Here is a 24,638-nt window from a genome sequence, read left to right as displayed (position 1 = left end):
GAAACAGAAATATGAATGGACCGCAATGAGCGGACTAACGTCACATGAAGTTCAGACCAGGTGGGGCAAGCAGGTTTTCCCCACCTAGAAGATTATTGATGGTCCAGCTGGGTTTTTGATGACACTCCAAAGGTGGTGTGGCAGTTCTACTAAATCGAACTCTATCTACTTCCTTAAGATTTGAATCTAAATCCTTAATAGTGCTGCTTACAGTTGGATTTGAACCCACTAGCTCTGGGATGCCAGTCTAGTGTCCTTACGAACCACTGTACTTGTGTATTGCAAGCAACGTGAGCTTGGAAGCATGCAACCATTGGGCTTCACTGAACATGTCAGAGTTGTACATTGCATAGACGGACATGATTGATGTCATCATGCATGCATCGGCTTTTGATTAATTATTGGAGTTCAGTTTATCAACTTTTTATTTGATGGTAAAACACTGTTCCAATAATCTTCCCATGTTACATGAAAGCTCCACTTGCAATGTAGAATTATCTGAATTTCTGCAGCTTTGCTGCTCGAATCGATATTTTTGAGATGCGTGACATAGCAAGATGCATTTCAAAAGCAAAAAAACAAGACTCTTGGAAGAGTAAATTGGTAAACTAGAGGGTGACATAATGACAGTGCACCAATAGAGAACAGCTAAACATGGGATGTACAGGCAATGCTTGCGAGTGGAGAAAATACATGTTTATTGCTCTCAAAAGTATGGTTTGTGAAGCTCCAACCTAATCCAAAAGTATGGTTAGGCCTAATCTGTGTATTATCTTTGTAGGATTATGCAAAATGCATTAATCGTGGCAGCGCCCCATATAAGGAATTGAGATACTTTTGTGGCTTATGTATCTACCACCATTTTGGAATTGAGGCCTTGGAACTATCCATGATGGGTGGTGGTTTGAAGTTTATTTTCGGGTCATCGCGCTGTTAATGCTAATTTGTACAGTACGTGTCATGCTCATCAACAAATCATGTAGTGTTGGAGGGGGTAGTCCATCTTTGCTACCTTTTTCTTGTATAAAATGTAATTAATTTGTCTTTTTTTTCCCCATTCCCCTTAAATTCCAACTGGATTATCTGGCAGTTACAAAAAAACCTGTCGAAGGATTGATTAATTTGGCCTTACACGAGCGAAAATGGCAATTTGTGCCCACTCCCACATATCATCTCATTCTCAAGTCCTCTTGCTGTCATCTCCTCTCAACCTTTTCTTCCTTCTTTTCCCTCTTTTCCCCAACTTGCCTATCGTCACATCTCTTCTGTTCTCTCCCTGTTTTTCATTTTCTCAATTTGCTCTTTACATTTCCTTTTTATATACAACAGTTTTCTGGCTGTCGTATTGGGAGGTGAAGGAGGGAGGGGGCAGGCTGTCAGGGACTTTAGAAATGAAACAGTGGACAGGAGTGCAAAAAAGGAAGAGTGGAATTTATTGTAAAGGAAATAGGGTGGTTCAAAAATTAACCAGAATTGTTTTGATGTGTGACAAGGGTAATCAAGAAATATTGAAGCATTATGTTAAAAAAAATTGTATGCATGATCGAGCTTCGTGGAAGAGCTCCAGCAGAATGGACGGGATCAAAATGAAAAGGGGGAAACGCCAACAGCAGAGCATAAGTGAGCATGGGATCATGGGGGAGTGTGAGAAGGATACATGGGGAGTCACAAAAGCTGAATGAAACAAAGCAAGAAGAGGAAATGGGGATGAAACAGAAAAGCAACAAACCAACCGACAACAAAGAAATGAAAAGAGGTGCTGGGGGGGGGGGGGGGTGAGAGGGGGGTCACAATTATCTGGAAAAGGGGAGTGTTTGGGAATGGGGTCATTTGGGGTAGAAGATATCATGAATATGGATAGGGAATGACCTGAGGTAGTGGTGAACAGGTGCAGTGGAGCTCTGGAGAGAAGAAAGGGACTGAACAGACTGGGTAAATTGTTTCCTTTGGTGAGAGAAAAGAGGAACAAATGAGTGGAGGTGAGCAGTGAGCCTGGATTTTGGGAGTGTAACAATAGGGTTTTTTTGGAAGAACGTGTGTTCCCTACATAAACTTGGAAAGCACATAATCTAGAGGGGGCGGGGCTCTGGGGGGTGATGTTGGGGAAGGGGGAGAGGTGCATGATGCTTGAGGGGGTGGGGGGTGGAGGGGTGGGTGGGAGAATGTGCCAGACGCAGGAGGGGGGGGGGGGGGGGGGGAGGAAGAAGAGGTATAGAGACGGGTATGTTTTACATACATACTCTTCCATTGCAAGTCTGGATTACAATTTCTGGGCTTTTTATATAATTACAATTTAATTGTGCATATGTATTTCTCCCGATGCGCCGACATGAAAAGTTAAATTACTTTTTAATTTTCAAATTTAAAATCAACATTTCTGTCATTTGTCAAGATGGTTTTAAGGCAATCTTGTTATAATAATCGGAATTTATATAGCGTAAATTGCAGGAGCCTCTAAGTGCTTCGAAAAGAGAAGAAAGCCAACGAGATGAATATACAAATACAAATTATACAACAAGAAAACCTAAGATATAATCAGATGTAGGCATTTTCAAATAAATGAGTCTTTAACAGAGATTTGAAAATGTTCACATTGTCGGCTTTGTGTGCATGCATGCTGGTCAAGAAAGTAAGATGCAAGAGAGCTAGGTAGTCCAGAAAATGATAGGCACTTCCTGTCGCCTCTTTCCCTTTTCTTCCTTTTCCCCGTCTCCTCCCTCACCTCCCCACATAAAACTATATTTCTGAACAAAGATTATTGCAATAAACAAAATCCGATTCTTTTCTTGGACTAAGAGAAAATCATATCAAAAGCGAGGGGCACGGTGCAAATCACAAACTACACAATGTAGGCACTCAAATGTTGTACTAGGTTACGCACAATGTATACGCACTAGCGGGCAGTGCACCAGTGCGTGGCGCAAACAATGGAAACAAAATGGCTTCTAATTCCGGGTTGTCGTAACTCTCTCAATACAGGGACTCTAAGAAGAGGGTGTGCGATACTGGGAGGGGGGGGGGGGGAGAGTAGAAGGGCTGGGATGCAGGGGAAGTAGAAGGGCTGGGATGTAGGGGGAGAGGAGAAAGCAAGGAGGAGGGAGAATCTTGGGGTGGATGACACATAATTTGGGGAGGCTGAGCAGGTGTAGGGAAGCTTAGATAGTGTTGGGAAACCTGGGTGTGAAGATGACATTGGGGAGGGTCCATGTTGTGAGGGACTTTGTCATCGCAGTCCCATGCACATTACAAAAAGGGTTTGATTTAAGGATTCCAAGGGTGGAGAGATGAAGAAGCACATCATGTATGGGATGGCAATGATAAATTGAAGGTACAAAGAAAGACAGAACTGTATGATCACAATGGGGGTTGATGGAGAAAGACTCAACCACCTGTTGTTTGCAGGTGACATTGTTTTGATTTCAGACAAGGCTGATGAAATAAAAATTGTAATGGAAAAGATCAGATGGAAAATGATCATAACAAAGATAAAATTGATGTTCAACCACAATGCCAAAAGGAAGACATTCAAATTGATCATTGCAAAATTTAAGAAACTACAAGTTACATTTATTAAGAAAAATTCATACAAACTTCCCTGAAACTTCCCTGAAAATGTCTGCTGCTCTTCTTCTGCTCCGATCGGATCATCTGATCATGTCCTTGTTAAAGTGGACATCTCTCTGACCATCCTCAGGGAGCCTGCTCAGCGTCGACGAGTCTGGCATTTCACTCAGGCCAACTGGCACGGTCTTCAAGCAGCCATCAATCATCTGGACTGGTCTCCCATCTCTACCACCTCTGACATCAACTCATCCTGGGAATTCTTCCAAAGTAAATTGCTCTCTCTCTCATGCACAGATTTATCCCATCTCGTCTTCAGTTGTCATACCCTTCCTCCCATCCATGGTACACGGAATCTTGTGGTGAGGCTGTTGCCCAGAAACAACTTGCCTTCGTCTCCTGGAAAGCAAATCCAACGGAAGGAAATCTCATTTCCTTTCACAAAGCCCGAAACAAGTGTGTGTCCACCCTCAGGAGAGCCAGGAAACAATATCTCTCCGTTCTCAAGACCGAACTCTCTTATCTGTCTCCCTCTTCCAAATCCTGGTGGCGTCTGGTCAAATCCGTTTCTGGTGTTTGTTCCCCCTCCATCCCCTCCCTTACCTCAAACGGCTACACAGCTGACTCCGCACGTGAAAAAGCTGAATGCCTCAACTCTGTGTTTGCCTCTAAATCTTGTGTCCCAAACCCATCCCTCTCTGTACCCACCATACCCAGTCGTACCCTGCTGCTCCTGGACTCCGTGTCCTTTCCTCCTGACAAGGTGGAAAAGTTTCTGTCAACCCTCGACTCTGATTCTGCAACTGGACCCGACGGCATCAGCCCACGGGTCCTAAAATCCTGCTCTGCTGCTCTATCTCACCCTCTCTCTGTTCTCTTCACCCTCTCTTTTGCTCAAGGTCAACTGCCATCTGCTTGGAAATCAGCCAACATCACCGCTTTGCACAAAAAAGGTGCAAAAACAGATCCTAGCAACTACAGACCAATCAGCCTTCTCCCAATTATCAGCAAAGTCATGGAATCCATCATTGCTTCGGATATGAAATCTTTCCTCTTCTCCAATGGCTTGATCTCTGATCATCAATTTGGTTTCAGACCAGGTCACTCTACTCTGGACATGCTGCTTCTGCTGTCTCAACAATGGATGGAGGTCCTCAATGCCAAACAGGAAATTAGAGCTGTCCCCCTCGACATATCACGTGCCTTCGACACGGTCTGGCACCCCGCTCTGCTCACCAAACTCTCCTCCTTTGGTATCCATGGAAATCTCCACGCATGGCTGGCGGACTTCCTCTCTAGTCGTCGTCAACGTGTGGCCCTGAATGGGTTTCTCTCATCTCCTCTTCCTGTTCAGGCTGGAGTTCCCCAAGGCAGTGTTCTGGGCCCCGTGCTTTTTCTGGTCTTCATCAATGATCTCTCTGACTCTCTCGAAAATCCTCTCTATCTCTTTGCTGATGACTCCACTCTCTGTCGCTCCATTCCTCATCCCTCAGATCGGCAGTCTGCTGCCTCCTCACTCTCTGAAGACCTGGACAAAATCACAGACTGGTCAAACAAGTGGAACATGTCTTTCAATCCTGACAAATCTCACACTCTTACTATGTCTCTCCGAAAAGATCGACTGGACAACCCTCCCATCTACTTTCTCAACAATCCTCTCCAAGAAGTTCTGTCGCTCAAGATTTTGGGTCTCACTATCTGCCATGATCTTTCTTGGGAAAACCACATTTCCAAGCTGGCCTCCAAAGCCAGTCGCCGACTGGGCATCCTCCGTCGTGCGAAGTCCTTCCTCGGCACACCTGAGCTCCTCACCACATACAAGGCTTTCATCCGCAGCTCAATGGAATACTGTTCTCCCCTATGGGCCGGTGCTCCTGCCTCACACCTAGCTCGGCTTCACGCTGTTGAAACCAAAGCTTTCAGAATTATTGGAATCTCCCGCGATGAAGCTATCTCTGAGGGCCTTTCACTCACTCACCGCAGGCAGGTAGGTGGTCTTTCTGTCTTCTACCGACTCCTCTCCGGCCTTGCACCCCCAGCTCTCTCTGTGCTCTGTCCCCCAAATATTCCTACAGGTCGCACAAGATCTGCCAGCAACCCTCTGATGGTTAAACTGCCGAAATCTCGGCTCTCTGCTCACCTTCACTCTTTCATTCCTCTTTTCTCCCGCCTCTGGAACAAACTCCCTCACTCCCTTCAATCCCACTCCTCCCTCCAGGTCTTTAAAACAGCTGTTCACCACCATCTCTTATCTTCCCCCATCCAAAACCTTGATCTTTTCTACCCCCGCTAATTCACCCCAGATCCACCTTGTTTGAAATTCCAACTTCTTTCCTGGAAGTCCTGGCAGTGTCCATATGTTTTATACCTCTCCCACCGCCCCCTTCCCATGCCCCCCCCCCCCCCCCCCAAAGCCCTCGCCCTCTCTCAGATCTCTCGATGTCTCCATGTCTCTCGGTCCCTGCTCTCAAATGTTGTGTTTGTGTCCTTCCCTCTCTCTCCCCATCTTGTCTACCGCTCCCGATGTTATATGTTTTATGCGTCGGTTTGTCTTTCTGTGTGATTAATGTTCGCTCTTTCACGAGCCTCGATGTTGTATACAAAAAAAAAAAAAAAAAAAAATGGATGCAGTTCAATTTTAAAAAGTAAAGAGACATATTTGAGTACGATGGGCAACATTAATTTTTTTTCGCACACAAAGTCCGAGGCTCATAAGGGAGCTATAAATTGAGGAAATAAAATTTGAGAGGTTAATAAATGTAATGAAAAGCAAATTGCTTTGCTCGGAAAAGGAAAGCTTCCAGTGTATTCTCCCAGAAGTGAAACATGGTCTCTACGATGAAGCAATTCATCACACGAAGCCACGGAAAGATTCTGTCTTGGCATAACCAAAAGGGGCAAGGAGAGAAACGATTGGACCAGATAAAAATTAAATTCCTTGACATTCTGTTCACAATTTTGGGCAACAGGAATCACAAATTGGCAACACAGACACTGTATTTATTTGAAGAAGCAGATGTAGAACAAAAATCAGATGGAGAGATTAGATTGACTAGAACGATACTCTTCGACGTCACGACATCGACTGATATGCCTCCACCCACATTATTACATCTTTTTAATACTTGTACCAAGTGTAGAAGAAGAAAATTAATTTGTGTAAATCAAGTGGATTTCCCTGAGCCTCGACCTTGCCATTGAAAATACTGTTGCAGTTTTGTGTTTTTACAATAAAGGTTAATTTCCCCTCATAGTTTAGTTACACTACAACACGTAGCCTCCTTTAAGCTCAGTTATTTCTTAGTAAATGTAAGCGTAGACCTTTCCTGTGTTTAGTTTTGCGTTGAGTAGAATAATGAGAGTTAGGTCCTTTACGATGCTTATGATGCCTCGATGCTTTGGGTTTTGGTGCAAAATACCACGAGGCCGGCCTGAACAAGTCGATCAAGGCCGAAGGAAGGCGGGGCAGAATGAGTGGGAGTGACCGGTAAGCACGAGCCGCCAATCAGGGCTCGAGGGGAGTGGCTTACCACTGCGGCAAACGGCGGGGTTTAGAACATTCGATGCGGACTAGGGCGGGGGGCAATATAACCCTGTGCCCAGAGCCCTCACCTCAGTTATGAGGAGGACATGCGCTGAGTTATGAGCTCGGGTGAGATGCGCCAAGTTATGGGAAGGGATGCGCTGTATTCGGTCCTCCATTGAGTTATGAGTGGAGTTGAGCTGGAGTCAGATCCCTGAGGAGTTGGAGGGCAAGTTGCACTGAGTTCAGTTACGAGAGTGAAAGCGCGCAGTTGTATCAATCGCGCTGTGAAAGATAGCCGTGCCGGGCCACAGACGCGCATATTTTCCTGCCTGCCTACCTTTGCCGAGATTCGCGCCGCGAGGATTTTCCCGCCTGCCTGCCTGTCTTTGGGGGATACGTGCGGTGACCGCCAGAGGGCCACGCCGGGTGAGCTGTTCCTGGACGACCAAAGCCGGCGCGTTCAGCGCATGAACAATTCTTCCTTCATCCCCCTGTGAGTGTGAGTGGGCCCATTGTCTGGGTGAATAGGTAAGACTGCTTGAGACTGCCCTGTCTCTTCTTCTTCTTCTACCCGTGTACATTGTGTAAATAATAATAACTAGCCGAAACCCATGGAACATCCACGGAAGGGAGGATGTGGTGTATGGATAGAGTGTACCATTATGGATGGCATAGGGGAGCGCTCATGGGATCTTCTTCCGTTAAGCTCCAATTTTTTCTCTTTAAGTCAAGTCCAATCAGCCCTCTCTGCTCGAAGTGCTCAGGCCATGCCTTCCCGCTCTCATACTTTTATTTCCGTTCGGTGTAGAAAGAGATTGACATATCGTTCGTCTGTTTTAAGCTCGTTATCTTTAAGCTTCCTTACGTCTCGCCACCTGCTACACCTCTCTGAGTTACGAGGATTTATGCAACGCACCCCGAGTATCGCAACGTCACTCCATTTAACTTTATTAAAATGACAATAAAGACGTTTCCTTATATATCCTAATTTAAAATGTTCAAGGGAATAAAAAGACCATTTGGTTCACACCACCCATGTTCACACCACTCGACTGTCCAATCAGCGGACGGCTCGCTTCGCCTTCGCCCAGCAGACGCCAATACGATGGCGTCGTAAGATGGCGTCGTATCAGCAGTTAATCGGGTGCTTTTGGGCCCCAACGTCGACTAATTCAGATTTTTCGAGTATGGCTGTACGTGATAAACAAAGAGCGCGGTTCGTAGATCGTGAATCCATTAGTGCCGTGGGCATCGGGTCACTGGGTGCGGCGTAAAAGGGATAACAAAGTCGAGTCCTTACGGTATTATTATATAGATTAAATCTGTTATTCCTTTGATTCGACCGCTTTTGTCTCTCCATCATTGACTTAGCATGGTACGAATTATATCGCTCTGATCGGGTTCCAATAGCAAGGTAACAACACGGACCACGTGGTACGCCATCCACTCGGATGTACTCAATTACGCGTGGTTCGTGCGAGACTCGATCCCCGCTGCCGCGGCGGCGTGGGTGCTTCGGTACGTGCGAAAATTGTCCCGAAACCCTTTTCCATGTCTGACCGGAAGTGGCGACTCAGTCTCGCAATTCGAAGACCCAAGGAGAACAAGGGGCTTAATCTCCCCTTGGTAAGGGAACGGGCTTCGCCAAAACCGCAACAATACGTAAACTTAATGAATACATATATTAATCAGTGTTAAAGTCCCTTGTTAGCCTGATATTGTATAAATAGTATATTTATATATGATACGACTTTTCATACACCTATATACACATATGTATTAAAAAGATTTAATACATAGAACTTATAAGAATGATGTATAACCCTCACTGATTCGAACTTTCTCCGACCCTGGTTTTCTCTTAACCGATGTCTCCATGCACGCTATCAGAAAGAGCAGGAGGCTTTGTTTATTTTGTAAGATATTAGAAATCTCTGTTTTCTCGATGACTTGACATTTTATGAAGAAAGAAAACAGCTGACCCGAGGAGTTGTAGATTCATGCAATGCTTGCTATCTTTTTGAACCTTACCTGACCCCCCTCTTTGTTCTTTGACCATAAATAGCCATGCTGCTGGCGATCGAGGAGTTCTTGGTTCAGTTGTAATGTATTAAATGTAGTGTGTTGATCTGTGTTGAATGTAGCGTAGTGATTTCATTTTATTCGTGTATGTGTAACTCAAATGGAAGTGCTTTTTGTAAATACCTTTGGTGAAAGTGAAACAAGTATTACCATGTGTCATTAAATCATTAATTGTCTTTTGAGACGAGTGAATGAATGAATGATCGTTTTAAGGCCATTTTTCCCCGCTAGAGCGGGGGTTAGCCTTGTGGGCCCCATGACAATCATGGTTCCCTGTTTGAGGCAATGTTTTTATGGCCGGATGCCCTTCCTGACGCCAACCCATGGTCACACTCTTACTATGCGCAGGGATACAGTGTGCCTATTCTGAATTGGGGTACACACCGTGATCATTCATCCCAGAAAGCTGGTACTCAATTTGCCGACCTCGGAAGGATGACAGGCTGAGTCAACCCCCCTGGCGTTAATTCAGCGATCGACCGGGATTCGAACCCAGGATCCGAGGATCCCAAGCCGGCACCCTAACCGCTAAGCCAACGCCAGGCTCACTCTTCTGAGTCACTCTTCACTATCACTCACTCACTCTTCACTGACAATCACTCTCTTCTGAGACGAGTGTGGACATTTAATTATCTTGAGTCTTGTCAAATCGTTTAGAGGCTAATATTAAATTAATTAAAAATCCACCTCACAAGTTTCCTTTAAATCCATACAGCTGTTTTTTTGTTTTTTTTAAGCTGTTCTCAGGTTATCACATTTTTACCTGACGACCTCTGACCTTTGACCTTGAGACCTTAAAATCTAATCAGTTGATCTTTACATCATTATATATACTAGGGCATTGCCCGTACTATATCTATATCTAAAATTATATCCCCCCCCCTCTATTTACATGAAATGGTTTGGTCCAAAGCGAACGGCTTCCGGAGTTTGGTAAAGAAATCGCCATCGCGTGCACAAACGCGCAGGAAAGCGAATGAATCGCAAATTCGTTTTTATTAGTTTTAAAACATAGTTTAACGCCAACATAGTTTGCAAACGTGAAATAAATGAATACGCTCTCAAATGTGCCATCCGAGGCAGAGTGTGTCCGCCACGTTCGGCACACGCGATAGTTCGCTGCTCTCTGATTGGTTGAATCGTTTTTTGGACATAGCTCGGTAAGTAATTGTCCGATTAATATGAAACCTTCAAAAGGCACATCCTCGGGTCCCCAGCAATATACCTGGCAAGTTAAAAGTATATCGGACCCGTGGTTGTCGAGAAACAGCGGTCACAGACAAACAAACGTACAAACGTACAAACAGAGATTACTGGAATTATAGATAGATATCTGTATCAAATGGAGAAGATTGGCTAGGGTGCCGGTGTTGGGCTAGCGGCTAGGGTGCCGGCTTAGGATCCTAGGATCCTGGGTTCGAATCCCGGTCGATCGCTGAATTAACGCCAGGGGGGTTGACTCAGCCTGTCATCCTTCCGAGGTCGGCTAATTGAGTACCAGTTCACTGGTAATTCCCTGTTTGTCGTTAAAGGCGGCAAAAAGGGTTGGCGTCAGGAAGGGCATCCGGCCGTAAAACATTGCTTCAAAAAGGGGACCAAAAAAAAAAACAACAACCACGGTTCCCGAAAAAGGCCAACCCCCGCTTTGCGGGGAAAAATGGCCTCTAAAGGTGGTTATAAATGGAGAAGATTGTCATGGGGACCGCAAGGCTAACCCCCGCTCTAGCAGGGAAAATGGCCTTAAAATGCATGTTGTGTTTGTTGTATTATATATATATCTGTACCAAGTTCGAAATGGATCACTTAAGCCGTTCTCAAGTTATATACCGATTACAGACTTTGACCTCTTGGCCTCAAAATGTAATCAGTTAATCTGTACATCATTATACATATGTGTACTAAGTTTGAATTGGATCAATTCAGCTGTTCTCAAGTTATAGACCGATTACAGATTTTGACCTTTCACCCCAAATTATAATGAGTTAATATTTGCATCATTATACATACCTGAACCAAGTTTGAACTAGATCACTTCAGCCGTTCTCAAGTTATAGACCTATTAGGACTTTGATCTTTGAACTTTGCCCCTAAAATCTAATCAGTTCATCTTTACATCATTAATACCCGTACTAAGTTTAATACCTGTACCAAGTTTGAATTAAATAACTTCAGCCGCTCTCAGGTTATAGTCATATTACAGACTTTGACCTTTGCCACCAAAATCGAATCTGTTCATCTTTACATCATTCTACATAATTGTACCAAATTTTGCAGGATCCCGTCACTGGTTCACAAGTTATCGTGGTAACAGGATTTTCACCTAACATGACCTCTGACCTTTGACATTTGACCTTGTGAGCCCAAAATCGAATCGGTTCATCTTTACCTCATTATACATACCTGCACAAAGTTTGGCTAAGATCCCTTCAGCCGTTCTCAAGTTATCGCTGTAACGAAAACCTATCATGGGCGGACGGACAACCTGAAAACATAATACCTCCGGCGACTTTGCCAACAGAGGCATAAACATTTTACTGGAGTACTATGACCTGAAGTTGCATTAAATAAAACGATGAACCATGTTGAGGGAGGTCTTCCTCCTGCCGTGGGCTAAATAGGCTGGCCAAGGTCATCATTTATTTCATCGTTCTCATATTTATTTATTTATTTTTTTATTTATTTTATTTTTTTAATACAGGATCGAGACTCGTGAAAGAACTAACATTTATCACACAAAAAAAATCAAACGGACAAACAAAACATATAATAAGGGGAGCGGTAGACAAGATGGGGAGAGAAGGGGATGCACACAATCAACATTTGAGAGCAGGGACATTGGGAGATCTGTGGGAGGGAGAGGGTTTGGGAGGAGGAGGCGTGGGAAAGGGAGGGGGGGGGGTGAGAGAAGTATAAAACACAAGGACACTGCAAGGACTTCCAGGAAAGAAGTTGGTATTTCCAAAAAAAAAACTGGATCTGGGATGAAATTAACGGGGGTAGAAAAGATCAAGGTTTTGGATGGGGGAAGATAAGAGATGGTGGTGAACAGCTGTTTTAAAGACCTGGAGGGAGGTGTGGGATTGAAGAGAGAGAGAGAGAGGGAGTTTGTTCCAAGTCAAACGTACGACACACTTCCACCTGATTGGCTCAGAGCATGTGCATACAATCATTGCTGGTGAGTGTGTTTATTCCTCGAGCACTGTTGGATGGATTTTATTAATTTTTACGGCGTAGCCCATCGGGCAGAGCCGTCTAGAACAATGTTTGTCCGTCTGTATGTATGTATGTCCCCTCAAACGTATACCAATCAGAGGTGAGAATCTGGTCACATGACAGTGATGTGATTACGGTGATGTGATCTGGTCACATGTGATTACGTCTGATGTTATTACGGCGGTGCTGCGGCTGACTCTCCACACTCCGCCATTTTGATGTATATGCCGAACATATTGTCGAACCTGTCATACATCACAATCGCCATGCTCTCTACCTTTACGTTTTTCATTCAATGTGAAACACAAACAAACCGATTGTTAAAATGATCATCAAATATCGAAAGCATTGGGTTATGTCTCTTCCAACAATACAGTACGTATAGGCCTCAGGCGTTATGACTCACCGTCCACTTCGGACAAATTGAACCCAGGTTTCTTGATACAGTGGTATTGTTTTCGTAGTAATAATAATATTATAGTAAATATAACCATAACACTTTAATCCCAATGTCGTGAATGGAAAGTTGATGGATTGAAGTGGTGTAACCGCGGAAGTAAGGAATTCACCTCGGTTTTTTTTTTAAATAATGTAATTTTCGTAATAATAACGTAACGTTATTATTATAGTAAATCTAATCGTAACACTAATCACTTTGTAGTGACTGCTACGTTACTGGAGGTTAAATATATATCTTATATATATTAAAGTATCCCGGTGTGTACCCTGGTTAGAATAGGTACACCGTATCCCTGCATGTCGTAAGAGGCGACTAAGAGGGTTGGCGTCAGGAAGGGCATCCGGCCATAAAAACATTGCCTCAAAAAGAGAACCATGACAATTACAACTACATATGGGCAGGGTACAGCACGAAGTGGAGATCGGTTTCTGAGGTTTGGGACGTGGAATGTAGGGACAATGACAGGGAGATCAGGAGAAGTGGTGGAAGTATTGGTCAGAAGAAGAGTAGACATATGTTGTGTGCAAGAGATGAGATGGAAGGGAAGTGGTGTGAGAATGGTGAAGGGTAGGCAGGGACAGAAATACAAGTTTGTGTGGCAAGGGTGCCCGGAGGGCGTGAATGGTGTTGGTGTCCTGTTTTCTGAGGAGTTTGTAGACAGTGTGGTGAGTGTGACTAGAGTGAGTGATAGGTTGCTGATGGTGAAAATGATGATTGGAAAGCTCTTGGTGAACGTCATCTCGGAATATGCTCCGCAGGTTGGTCGGAACGATGAAGAGAAGGGCAAGTTCTGGTGTGCGATAAAGAAGCTGATGGAAAACGTGAAAGATGAGGAAGTTGTTGTGGTAGGAGGAGACCTAAATGGACATGTGGGAAGGAGAATGGACGGTTTTGAGGGAGTTCATGGAGGTTACGGATATGGTGTGAGAAATGGAGAAGGTGAAAGGATTTTGGAGTTTGCTGATGGAGCTGATTTGTTGATTTGTAACACTCGGTTCCAGAAAGGGGATAATAAGCTTGTTACATGCACGTCAGGTGGGTCGACGACAACCGTTGACGACCTGATGGTGCGTAGGCGAGATAGGGGGCACCTCCGGGACACAAAGGTGATCCCGGGGGAGGAGGCTGTTTCACAGCACCACTTGGTTGTCTGCGACATAAGGGTGAAAGGTGCAAGGAGAGCTCGGCGGGTGAAGTACCAACCGAGAATGAAGGTGTGGAGGTTGAAACAGGTGACAGTAAGGGGGGCATTAAAAGAGAGGCTGAGTAGGGTAGAGGATGATGTGGTTGAGCTTGAACGTGGTTGGATGTCAATGAAAGATAGTCTGTTGGGAGCCATTGGTGAGGTATGTGGATGGACAAAAATGACCACGGAGGCACTCGGAAACATGGTGGTGGGATGATGAAGTTGGAAAGAAGATTGACGAGAAGAGGAAGAAGTTCAAGGAGTGTCAGAAGGCGAAGGGTACGGGAGCAGAAAAAGCAGAGCATGAAAGTTATAAGGCAACCAAGAAGGCTGCAAAGAAAGAGGTAGCAAAGGCACAGGAGGCATATAGGAAAATGTTCGGAGAACGCTTGGATTCGGAAGAGGGTCAGAGAGCGGTATTCAGGATTGCAAAGCAGATAGCGAAAGAGAGGTGTGATGTGATGGGGGTGAGTTGCTTGAAGGATGAAGTGGGACAAATCGTTGTGGACCCAGATGGAATTAACGGAAGATGAAAAAGATATATGGAAATGCTGTTGAATACAGAGAATGAATGGGATGGCAACATAGAGAGTAACCCAGTTTTAGGACCGGCAGACAAGATAACTGAGAAGGAAGTTGAGGAAGCGATAAAAGCAATGAAGAGTGGAAAAGCGGGAGGGCCGGCGGGAGTTGTGGGAGATATGTTGAAGGCAGCAGGAAGTTGGGGTGTGAAGAGAATGACAGAGATCTGTAATCTGGTGGTGAAAGAAGGCCGCATTCCAGTGGATTGGGAACTGAGTACCCTCGGCCCTTCATACAAGGGGAAAGGTGACCCTCTGGAGTGTGGCTTGTACCGAGCGATAAAGTTATTGGAGCATGGAATGAAGGTATTGGAAAGGGTGTTGGAGAGTAGGATAATGAAGAAGGTGAAGATCGACGAAATGCAGTTTGGATTTATGCCAGGAAGAGGAACGACAGACGTGCTCTTTATTGTGAGGCAGTTGCAGGAGAAGTACATGGAGAAGAGGAAGAAGTTGTTTCTTGGGTTTGTTGATCTGGAGAAAGCATTCGATAAGGTTACGCGCGAAGTATTGACATGGGCATTGAGGAAGTTAGGAGTGGAGGAATGGTTGATCAGAGTAGTGATGGCAATGTACAAAAGAGCGCGCACAGCTGTAAGGACGAAGGACGGGAACAGTGGTGAGTTTGAGGTGAAGGTGGGAGTGCATCAGGGGTCGGTACTAAGTCAACTCCTATTTGTAGCTGTGATGGAGGTGCTGGCTCAGAACGTAAAGGAGGGTTTACCGTGGGAGTTGTTGTATGCAGATGATCTGGTGTTGATTGTGGAAAGTATGGATGGACTGAAGGAAAAGATGAACAAGTGGAAGGAATGTATGGAGACAAAAGGTCTGAAGGTGAATATAGGAAAGACGAAGGTGATGGCAAGTGGTAAAGCATGTGGTGAGGTCGAAAGAACTGGGAAGTGGCCATGTGCTGTGTGCAGGAAGGGTGTTGGAGTGAACTCCATACAATGTACAATGTCCGCTGAGTGGGTTCATCAAAAATGTAGTGGTCTGAGAGGGTCATTAACCAGTGTGGCAGCTACATTCAAATGTAAGGTGTGCACAGAGGGAGCTGCAGATGGAGGAAATGTTGAGTTGGATCTTGGAGATGGCGTGAAGCTGGAAGGTGTGAAAACATTTTGCTGCCTCGGAGACATGCTGAATGGAGAAGGTGGATCAGACACGGCAACGGTTGCTTGAGTGAGATGTGCATGGAAGAAGTTTCGGGAACTGAGTGGCGTGCTGATGAGGAGGGGTGTGTCGTTGAAGCTGGAGGGAAAGGTGTATGCTGCATGTGTGAGAAGTGTTATGATTTATGGGAGCGAGACATGGGTCATGAATGTAGAGCAGCAACAAAGGCTGGAAAGGCTGGAAATGCGAATGGTTCGACGGATGTGCTGAGTATCGTTGAGAGAGAGGAAGACAAATGATGAATTGCGAAAGATGATGGGAATAGAGCCTGTGATTGATACTGTGAAGAGGAACAGGTTGAGATGGTTTGGTCATGTGTTGAGGAAGGATGAAAGTGACTGGTTGAGAAGAGTGATGGAAATGAATGTAGAAGGAAGTCGAGGACGGGGAAGACCGAGAAAGACTTGGCTAACGATGGTGGAAGAAGAAATGCGGGCAAGGGGGTTAACAAGGAGAGATGCAGAAAATAGGGCAAGATGGAGAAGATTGTCATGGGGACCGCAAGGCTAATCCCCGCTCTAGCAGGGAAAATGGCCTTAAAATGCATGTTGTTGTTGTTGTATATATAATCTATAATTCCAGTAATCTCTGTACGTCTGTACGTTTGTACGTCTGTTTGTCTGTGACCGCTGTTTCTCGACAACCACGGGTCCGATATACTTTTAACTTGCCAGGTATATTGCTGGGGACCCGAGGATGTGCCTTTTCAAGGTTTCATATTAATCGGACAATTACTTACCGAGCTATGTCCAAAAAACGATTCAACCAATCAGAGAGCAGCGAACGATCGCGTGTGCCGAACGTGGAGGACACACTCTGCCTCGGATGGCACATTTGAGAGCGTATTCATTTATTTCACGTTTGCAAACTATGTTGGCGTTAAACTATGTTTTAAAACTAATAAAACCGAATTTGCGATTCATTCGCTTTCCTGCGCGTTTGTGCACGCGATGGCGATTTCTTTACCAAACTCCGGAAGCCGTTCGCTTTGGACCAAACCATTGCATGTAAATAGAGGGGGGGGATTGTCACCGTACTCGCAAGCCGTTCGCTTTGGACCAAACCATTTCATGTAAATAGAGGGGGGGGATATAATTTTAGATATAGATATAGTACGGGCAATGCCCTAGTATATTAAAGCAGCGGAAGTTTTGTGTCCGGCCGTCATGCTACGTCATTACGTATATGATGTCATTACGGCGTAAACACCCGCTCACTTCGAGAGCGGCAGGAAAGGTCATTCCTCTTTGGGGTACATAGATTACAGTCGATATATGGTTAGGTCTCAAGAACATTGGGTGTGTGTTAATTTACCAAGTTTCTTGTGGAGAGATCGCCAAGTGGTTAAAGCATTCAAGCAAGCACTCTATTCGAAACCCTCAAGGAACAGCTGGCTTGGCAAGCGCTAGCTAGGAGCTTGGTAAATGAGCAAACCTCCAACCCTTGTGGGGTATATAGATTACAGTAGATCTTCGCTCAGTTCTGTAAATGAAACGTACCTCATGGATGTCGGGATTCCTCCAAATTTATTTGTTTAATGTTATAAGCAGCATTAGCGACTGCTTAAAAAGCTAATCATGTGTGTTTGTGGTTTATGATATTTTACAAGCCCGGTTATGCTGCTGTTAGACTTTTGGTCTTGTTTTATTTAATCGTAAAAAATTCTTCAAGCTCGCCGGCCATCAAAACATTGCCTCAAACAGGGAACCATGATTGTCATGGGACCCGCAAGGCTAACCCCTGCTCTAGCGGGGAAAATGGCCTTAAAACGATCATTCATTCATCCATTCACAGTGAGCTTTAAAACAAATTGCCGTTCTGATGTGGTAGTAAGCGAGTTATTACTGTATCTGCACTTTTTGCATTGCAAAAACGACAAAAGTAGATACAAAATGTGACTGATATGGAATATGAAATGTGGCTATGGTATGGAAATGTATTATGGAAATATGGCTACAAAGATATGAAAAAGCCTGTTCAGCCATGTCAAATGCAACTTCAGTGAATTTATTCAGAATTTCTGTCGATGCAGCTATGTCTTCCTTTGGGGGTGGGTGCGGGGAGGTTCCTGATTGGCTTAGAAATGCATGTGACGTAATAAATAGAATACTGTTTGTGAATAGCAATGAGAATGCTGTTTCAGAATCTTACTGTATTCCATTCTGTTATAATGGAGGAAGTGTTATAATGGAAAAACACAATTATTGTAATGTGTGTGTGTGTGTGTATACAGCAAATGGCCATGCTCATCACAGCTGTGTTGGGCTGCTTGCTGACCTTTGTATGCCTTGTGGTTCTACTGGTTGACATGTCCTTGACTGTGCATGACGAAGGGCATGCTCTTTCTCGTGCTTGCTCAGAGCGTCAGGGCCCTTTTGTGCGTCATTCTGACATCCTGTTCATTCCCTGCACCACCGACCCAGGTCGCATTTATGTATGTGCACCCTGACAATACTCTCTATTTTGACAGTCGACCCTGGATTGTCTACGATTGATTTTGATTGAGTGTCAGAAGGCCGATCTCTTTCTTAACCATCCTCATGCCTCTGCTAGGACACGACCATGGCTTTGTGGATCACCAATATTATCCTGGCGGCTGTTGAGCTCGGGTTCTGCTTCCGCTGCCTGTTTATCTCCCTCAACCTACGTGGCTGCTCTTCCTGCCAGCCCACTTATCATAGTCAAGACACTAAGGTTGGCTGCATGCATTGCGCACTCCTTTGATTATGATACCTTTGTGGTACGGCAAATGGAAAGTGCTGAAGGGCCTTTGGCATGGTAAATATTCGTTGGAGCATTCTCATGTTTACTTGGATTTTTCTAGTCAAACATTTGTCGTAACCTTTTTTTTGTTTGAACTTGCGTAGTTTGTCCGTAACTTTCTTTCTGTGCAAGGCATTCCAAACAAACAAATTAACGACAATGCCTTTGTTATTTATTTATTTGTTGTAATTATTTGCATTTATATACTGAGGGTTTGTTTCTACCATCTTGTTATCTTCCCCTAGGCTGCAGAGCCTGTAAGCTCAATGATATCCCTTGGGGAAGATGCAGGCAATGTTGACTACTGTGACGGAGGGAGAAAACCACGTGTCAAGTTTGCACTCTCCCCAGAGACTGCTGGGACTGTCACCGAAGACCGGCAGCCTTTACAGGCCATTTGACCTCGGAATTTAGAAGGAACACGGCTGAAGATGGACTTGAAGACAGTGGGTGGTTGAGCTTGAATGGTGCCAACTTTCTTATGATTCAAGACATTTATGGGACCAAATGTAGGGTTTTTCTATCTCGCCCTCAACGATTTCAACGCTCATGTCTCGAATGCCTTTCTCGGATAATAATCATGGCTTTTTTCACCATTGCTCCCAATCTTCTCAGTTGTTTTTAAGATTCTGTGTATTTATTACCTCCGCCACCAAAGGTGGATGGAGGTTATGTTTTTACCTCTGTCTGTTTGTGAAGAAGATAGCTCAAAAAGTTGTGGACGGATTCGGACGAAAATTGGCAGAGAGGTCGAGTATGTGACTAGGACGAAATGATTAGATTTTGGTGAAGATCTGGATTCAGATCCGGCTACTAGAATTTTTAAAGTGATTCTTCACCATTGGGAGATTGGGCCAAAAACTATACATTGTGGGATATCTCAAAAAGTTATGGATGGATTTGGACAAAACTTGTTGGACAGGTTGTGTGTGTGACAAGGAAGATTCGATTCAATTTTGGTGACGATCCCGATCTGGATCCGGGTAGTAGCATTTTTTAAAGTGATTTTTCACCATTGGGCGATATGGCCAAAAACGATACATCGCAGGATATCTCAAAAAGTGGTGGACGGATGATTTTGATTAAATGTGATTCTGTATTGTGATTTTTCTGGTCTACTCTGGGAAACAAAACGTAAACTGTTCACCTGACGAAGGTATACTCTCTACCGAGTGCCATTCTAGTGATGTATGGACCAGGAAGAATGGGGTTTATAAATAGTTAAATTGAGAAAAGGGATGGTAGGGTAGCATTGGAAGAGTAGGGAGATGCGGTAAACTAAGTTGGGATGGGAGCGATAAGACCCGCATGTGACTCTGTGAAGGGAGAGGGTGGGGGAATCTCAATGTATTCATTTTTTTTTGTATATCATAATCTACAAGCACTAATTCTGAATCGAGCTGCCTTTCTGTGCTCGTTTCAACATGATTTATACTATGCTTCCATTATGGACTAGTAAGTAACGTTTGTTCAATTCACATCTCCTGGTGCTTGACGTGTTAGCCCTGCCAAAAGCCTCCGAGTTCAGCGTATCTGTGCTTCCATCTTCCATTTTCTCAGCTTCACGTCCTTATACGCCATCTTGCAGGGCTAAATTTGACGTACATTGATTGCTACAGGATATGCCGCTAATTTATGGGTTGGAACATCGTCCCTATGGAAGTGCTGCCAGGTCTTTATAGCAAAGGTGTTTTTACCTCTGCCACCTAAGGTGGATGGAGGTTATGTTTTCACCCATGCCTGTTTGTTTGTCTGTCTGTCTGTCTGTGAACAAGATATCTCAAAGTTGTGGATGGATTCGGCCGAAATTTGGCAAAGAGTTAGTGTATGTGAAAAGGGCTAATTCATTTGATTTTGGTGAGGATTCGGATCCAGCTAGTATAATTTTTAAAAGTGATTCTTCACCATTGGGAGTTAGGGCCAAAAACGATACATAGCAGGATATCTCAAAAAGCTGTGGACGGATTTGGACGAAACTTGGTGGACCGGTTGGGTGTCTGACGAGGACGATTTGTTTCAATTTTGGTGGATCTGAATATGGATTCGGATATGAGAATTATTTAATTTTTTAACTGATTCTTCACCATTGGGAGATAGGGCCAAAAACAATACATTGTGGGATATCTTCAAAAGTTGTGGACAGATTTGGATGAAACTTGGTGGACCGGTTGGGTGTCTGACATGGATGATTCGATTCAATTTTAGTGAAGATCGGAATCTAGACAGAATTTAATTGATTCTTCACCATTGAGAGATAGAGTCAAAAACTATATATAGCAGGATGTCTCAAAAAGTTATGGATGAGTTATGACAAAACTAGACCGTGCATAAATTGGTAAGGTGACAAGAACGAGCTGATTAGATTTTGGTTCAGATCTGGATCCAGATACGACCTATCGGTGGGATACAAAATGTAAACTGTTCACCTGGCGGACGTATGCTATCTACTGAGTGCCGTTCTAGTTATTTTTTGTTTTACTTTTTTTGGTGGAAAGAACTCAGGATATCCTCTGCACGTATGTTTGCCTGTGGAGCAGGCAGCGAAGACACTAGGTTATTCGAACGTGTATTGAAACTCCATTTTATATAGCATTGCTGTCCTTCATTCCAGATTTTCTTTCTCAGCCATTGGCACTATTTACTAGCTGGGCCGCGGTCTGCATTATGATGGGTTTTTATGAATTGATCTTTCGTCGCCAGACGATAAGTGATGTAGAATTTCTTACTTGACATCCTATAGTCCCTGGTTAATGCAGATGTGCTTTTAATGTGTATGAATTTACTCACTTGAAACATAATGCACATAAAGACAACTTTAATTTATTGACAAACTCATTTTAATTCAATTTGTACTTGGATACACTTACTTTTTAATTGATTACATTTTATGGATTGATATATCTATGCTGAACAAGGTGTGAAAGGCTCAGTATAGGATGGAGCAAGGGACGAAGTGCTGTTATGACACTGAATGCCTTAGAGGCGATGACATCACAGAATGGCTGGCTATTGATGATGCAACAATTTTGTTTTTCATTTTGCAGGTGATGGTTCATTTATTGTTTTTTTTGTTTTTTTTACTTCTAATCTGTAGTACTTATTTGTAGGATTGCCATCATTATGAAGTGGCTTTTCTTTACTGAGGTAGACTTTTTGTAGGAAGAACTATGGAATGATATTTGGAACTCCGGCTTGTTTCGGGAGTGTTAAGCCGGAGTGGCGTTTGGGAGTTAATTGCGTTAGTGTTTCATGAAAATACGTGGGAATAGCAAATTTTCGTCGTGATATGATTTAACATTTTAATTTTAGTGTAATTTAATGATGCAATATCTTGTGGGCATTAAAATAAAAATGAGATTTTTGATGTGGGGTTTATGGATGGTGTTTTTAAAATCTGCTTGTAATATGATGTACCGCAGATGTTCATACTCATACTGACTCGACCACAACTGGAGACTTTAAGAGTGAAGGTACTATCAAACCATTTCTGGTAATATTCTTCGGATCTAGCAGGATCTATAAATGTCACCCACTTGAGTCCTCTAATCCCTCAACCCATCTATGCCCAACTCGATACGATGTACACATAGAGGGGGAAGGGGTTGGGTTATTTGTACTAATTGTTACGTGCTCCTCCCCAAACCCCGGTCACGGTGTACCTCCGAGCCCCGAAGTCACGTCACGTCAAAGTCACGGCAGAAAGATGTGTTATTCTGTATGTCAAAGATCAATGGTGAAACCACACCAATTGTTACCAACAAACAAGTATTGTATTAAGATCACACAAGAATAACAGTACAAAAAACAATAGTAATCAATTGTACAACCAATATATATTTCCTATGATGGTACCATCAGTTTCGTACAATGTAACTCACTGTACTCTAAGTGAGCGAAAAAAGAACATTCCCAATGTCTCTATCCCGGCGTCAAGCCAAAGTCGATCCACGCTCCGTGATCGTCAGAACGAGGTCGTATCGACCAGAATCCCATTGGGTTGACAGTCACACTGCCAAAGATGGGCGAAAGTGTCCTCAAGAGGCGACTGGGAAAACACACCTTCGGGTATGGATTTTCAACGGCTCCCAATCGACAAACCACAAATTAATCTTCGGGTATGGACGTCCAACGGCTCACAGACGGCGAACCGCAAATTCCCACTCGAAATCCATGTTACACACACACACCAGATTAACGCCTGGATGGTTGTGAAAATGGTTGAAGCGAGGTGAAGAGCCTGGAGCGATCCGAAATCGGCGTGAGGCAAAATGGCCAACGGCCCGTACTCGAGATGTAACGGCACTCAAATGATTCTCTTCGGAATCGACCGCAAAACCTGACACGCAGGTTTATCTGTCACAGCGATAACAACTCTGTCGCAGGAATCCCTTTCCCAGGAAACCCCAAAGTTCGCTAGTGACCCCCGTTCGCTAGCGTTTGCTCAAAACCTCAACGCAGCTCGGTTTCTTGTCCACCTCACTCGCTCCGCCTCTTTCCTCTTCTTCCTCTTCGTCTTCGTCCGGTTCCGGTTTCTTTTAAAACATTAACTTTTTTTACCTTTTGAAAATAGTAATCTCTATTTCACTTGAACAATAATAGTACATGCAACCAAAAATGTTTACAGTGGATGAGAACCACAACAATGGAAGTGACGAATCCGTAACAAAAGGCAAAGAGAGGTCTTCCGTTAGGTCAACTTGCACATCTTCAGTTTGATTTGAAGCTGTGAATTTTGTTTCCCCAATGGCACTTTTGTCTTAAAGAATCCAAACCAGTAAGTGGGGTTGAGGAATAGTTGATGGAAGACAGTTTTAGTTTTGCAATTTTTGGGGTTTGGGCCGATTTTAAAGCTTTTTGGTGCAGATGTTATGGTAACATGGTATTATTTATCAGTGGTGAAATATTAAATCTTAGCGAGATTTCCATGCATACTTAGCACTGGGGTGGGGGGAAATTGTTAATTGTGCCATGTTGGCACACGAATGCATGGACTCCCCGTAATGCAGCATCATGTGACATCGCTTTTTTGAGTGACTTTGATGACTGATTTCTTAATTGTTGGGCAGCAGCAGAGAGTGGGTGGTCGCTCAAGTCGATCCACCACATATGCAGTGATGCTATTTACAGTGCCTTTAGGAAGTGTTCATTCTTCTTGACTTTTCCACATTTTGTTGCGTTAGATTGAATTTAAAATGGATTACATAGAGATTTATTTTGTCACTGATCTACACATAATACCCCATGTCAATGTGGATTTATTTTTTTTACAAAATAATAAAAAATGAAATACAGGAATATCTAATAGACATGAGTATTCAACCCAAAACTCCCCCTCCTCCCCCCCACCCCCAACACGCCCCCCAGCCCCTCCCCCCCCCCCCCTTTGAGTCTTTACTTCATAGGAGCACGTTTGGCAGCGATTACAGCTTCGAGTCTTCTTGGGTATCAGCTTTGTCAGTTTGGATTTTGGGAGTTTCTCCCATTCTTCCTTACAGATTTGCTCAAGCTCTGTCAATTTGGATGGGGAACGTCGGTGAAGAGCAATCTTCAAGTCTTTCCACCAATTCTCAATGGGCTTTGGCTGTACTACTCAAGGACTTTCACATTCTTGTGCTGAAGCCACCCCAGTGTTGCTTTGACTTTATGCTTGGGGCCATTATCCTGTTGGAACGCAAATCTTCACCGCAGTCTGAGGTTTTTTACATTCTGAAACGTGTTCTCCGCTCCAATCAGTGTTCCCTCGTATTTCTGTGTTCCCTATCCTTACAAGTCTCCCAGTCCCTGCCACTGAAAATCATGCCCATAGCATGATGCTGCCACCACCATACTTCACGGTAGGGATGGTGTTAGATGAGTGATGAACTGTGCTCAGTTTCTGCCAGATGCAGGCCAGGCCACTTTACATTCAGGCCAGAGTTCAATTTTTGTCTCATCAGACCACAGAATATTTTGTCTCATGCTCTGAGTCTCCTTCACATGCCTTTTTGCAAATGCCAGGCATGCTGCCATGTGCCTTTTTCTCAGGAGTAGCTTCTGTCTGGCCACTCTCCCGTCTCCCATAAAGGCTAGATTTGTGAAGAGCTACAGAGACAG

At 44.0% G+C, this 24,638-nt stretch overlaps 1 protein-coding gene across 2 annotated transcripts in view; it reads left to right on the top strand.

Annotated features, from left to right (window-relative positions):
• LOC137421923 (keratinocyte-associated protein 3) overlaps positions 1-21,909 on the top strand; it is a 34,242-nt gene extending 12,333 nt beyond the window's left edge. For both annotated transcript variants that reach the window (XM_078773070.1, XM_068108510.2), the window contains exons 4-6: positions 18,016-18,216; positions 18,336-18,476; positions 18,791-21,909. In XM_078773070.1, the coding sequence (XP_078629196.1) occupies positions 18,016-18,216; positions 18,336-18,476; positions 18,791-18,946 (498 nt within the window). In that variant the 3' untranslated portion in view covers positions 18,947-21,909. The remainder of the gene's footprint in view (positions 1-18,015; positions 18,217-18,335; positions 18,477-18,790) is intronic.
• Positions 21,910-24,638: the final 2,729 nt, after the last annotated feature.

The sequence above is a fragment of the Myxine glutinosa genome, chromosome 2 (assembly GCF_964187855.1).
Source record: "Myxine glutinosa chromosome 2, kmMyxGlut1.1, whole genome shotgun sequence".
In the NCBI taxonomy this organism is placed as follows: domain Eukaryota; kingdom Metazoa; phylum Chordata; class Myxini; order Myxiniformes; family Myxinidae; genus Myxine; species Myxine glutinosa.
This window is presented reverse-complemented; position numbering and strand designations above follow the sequence as displayed.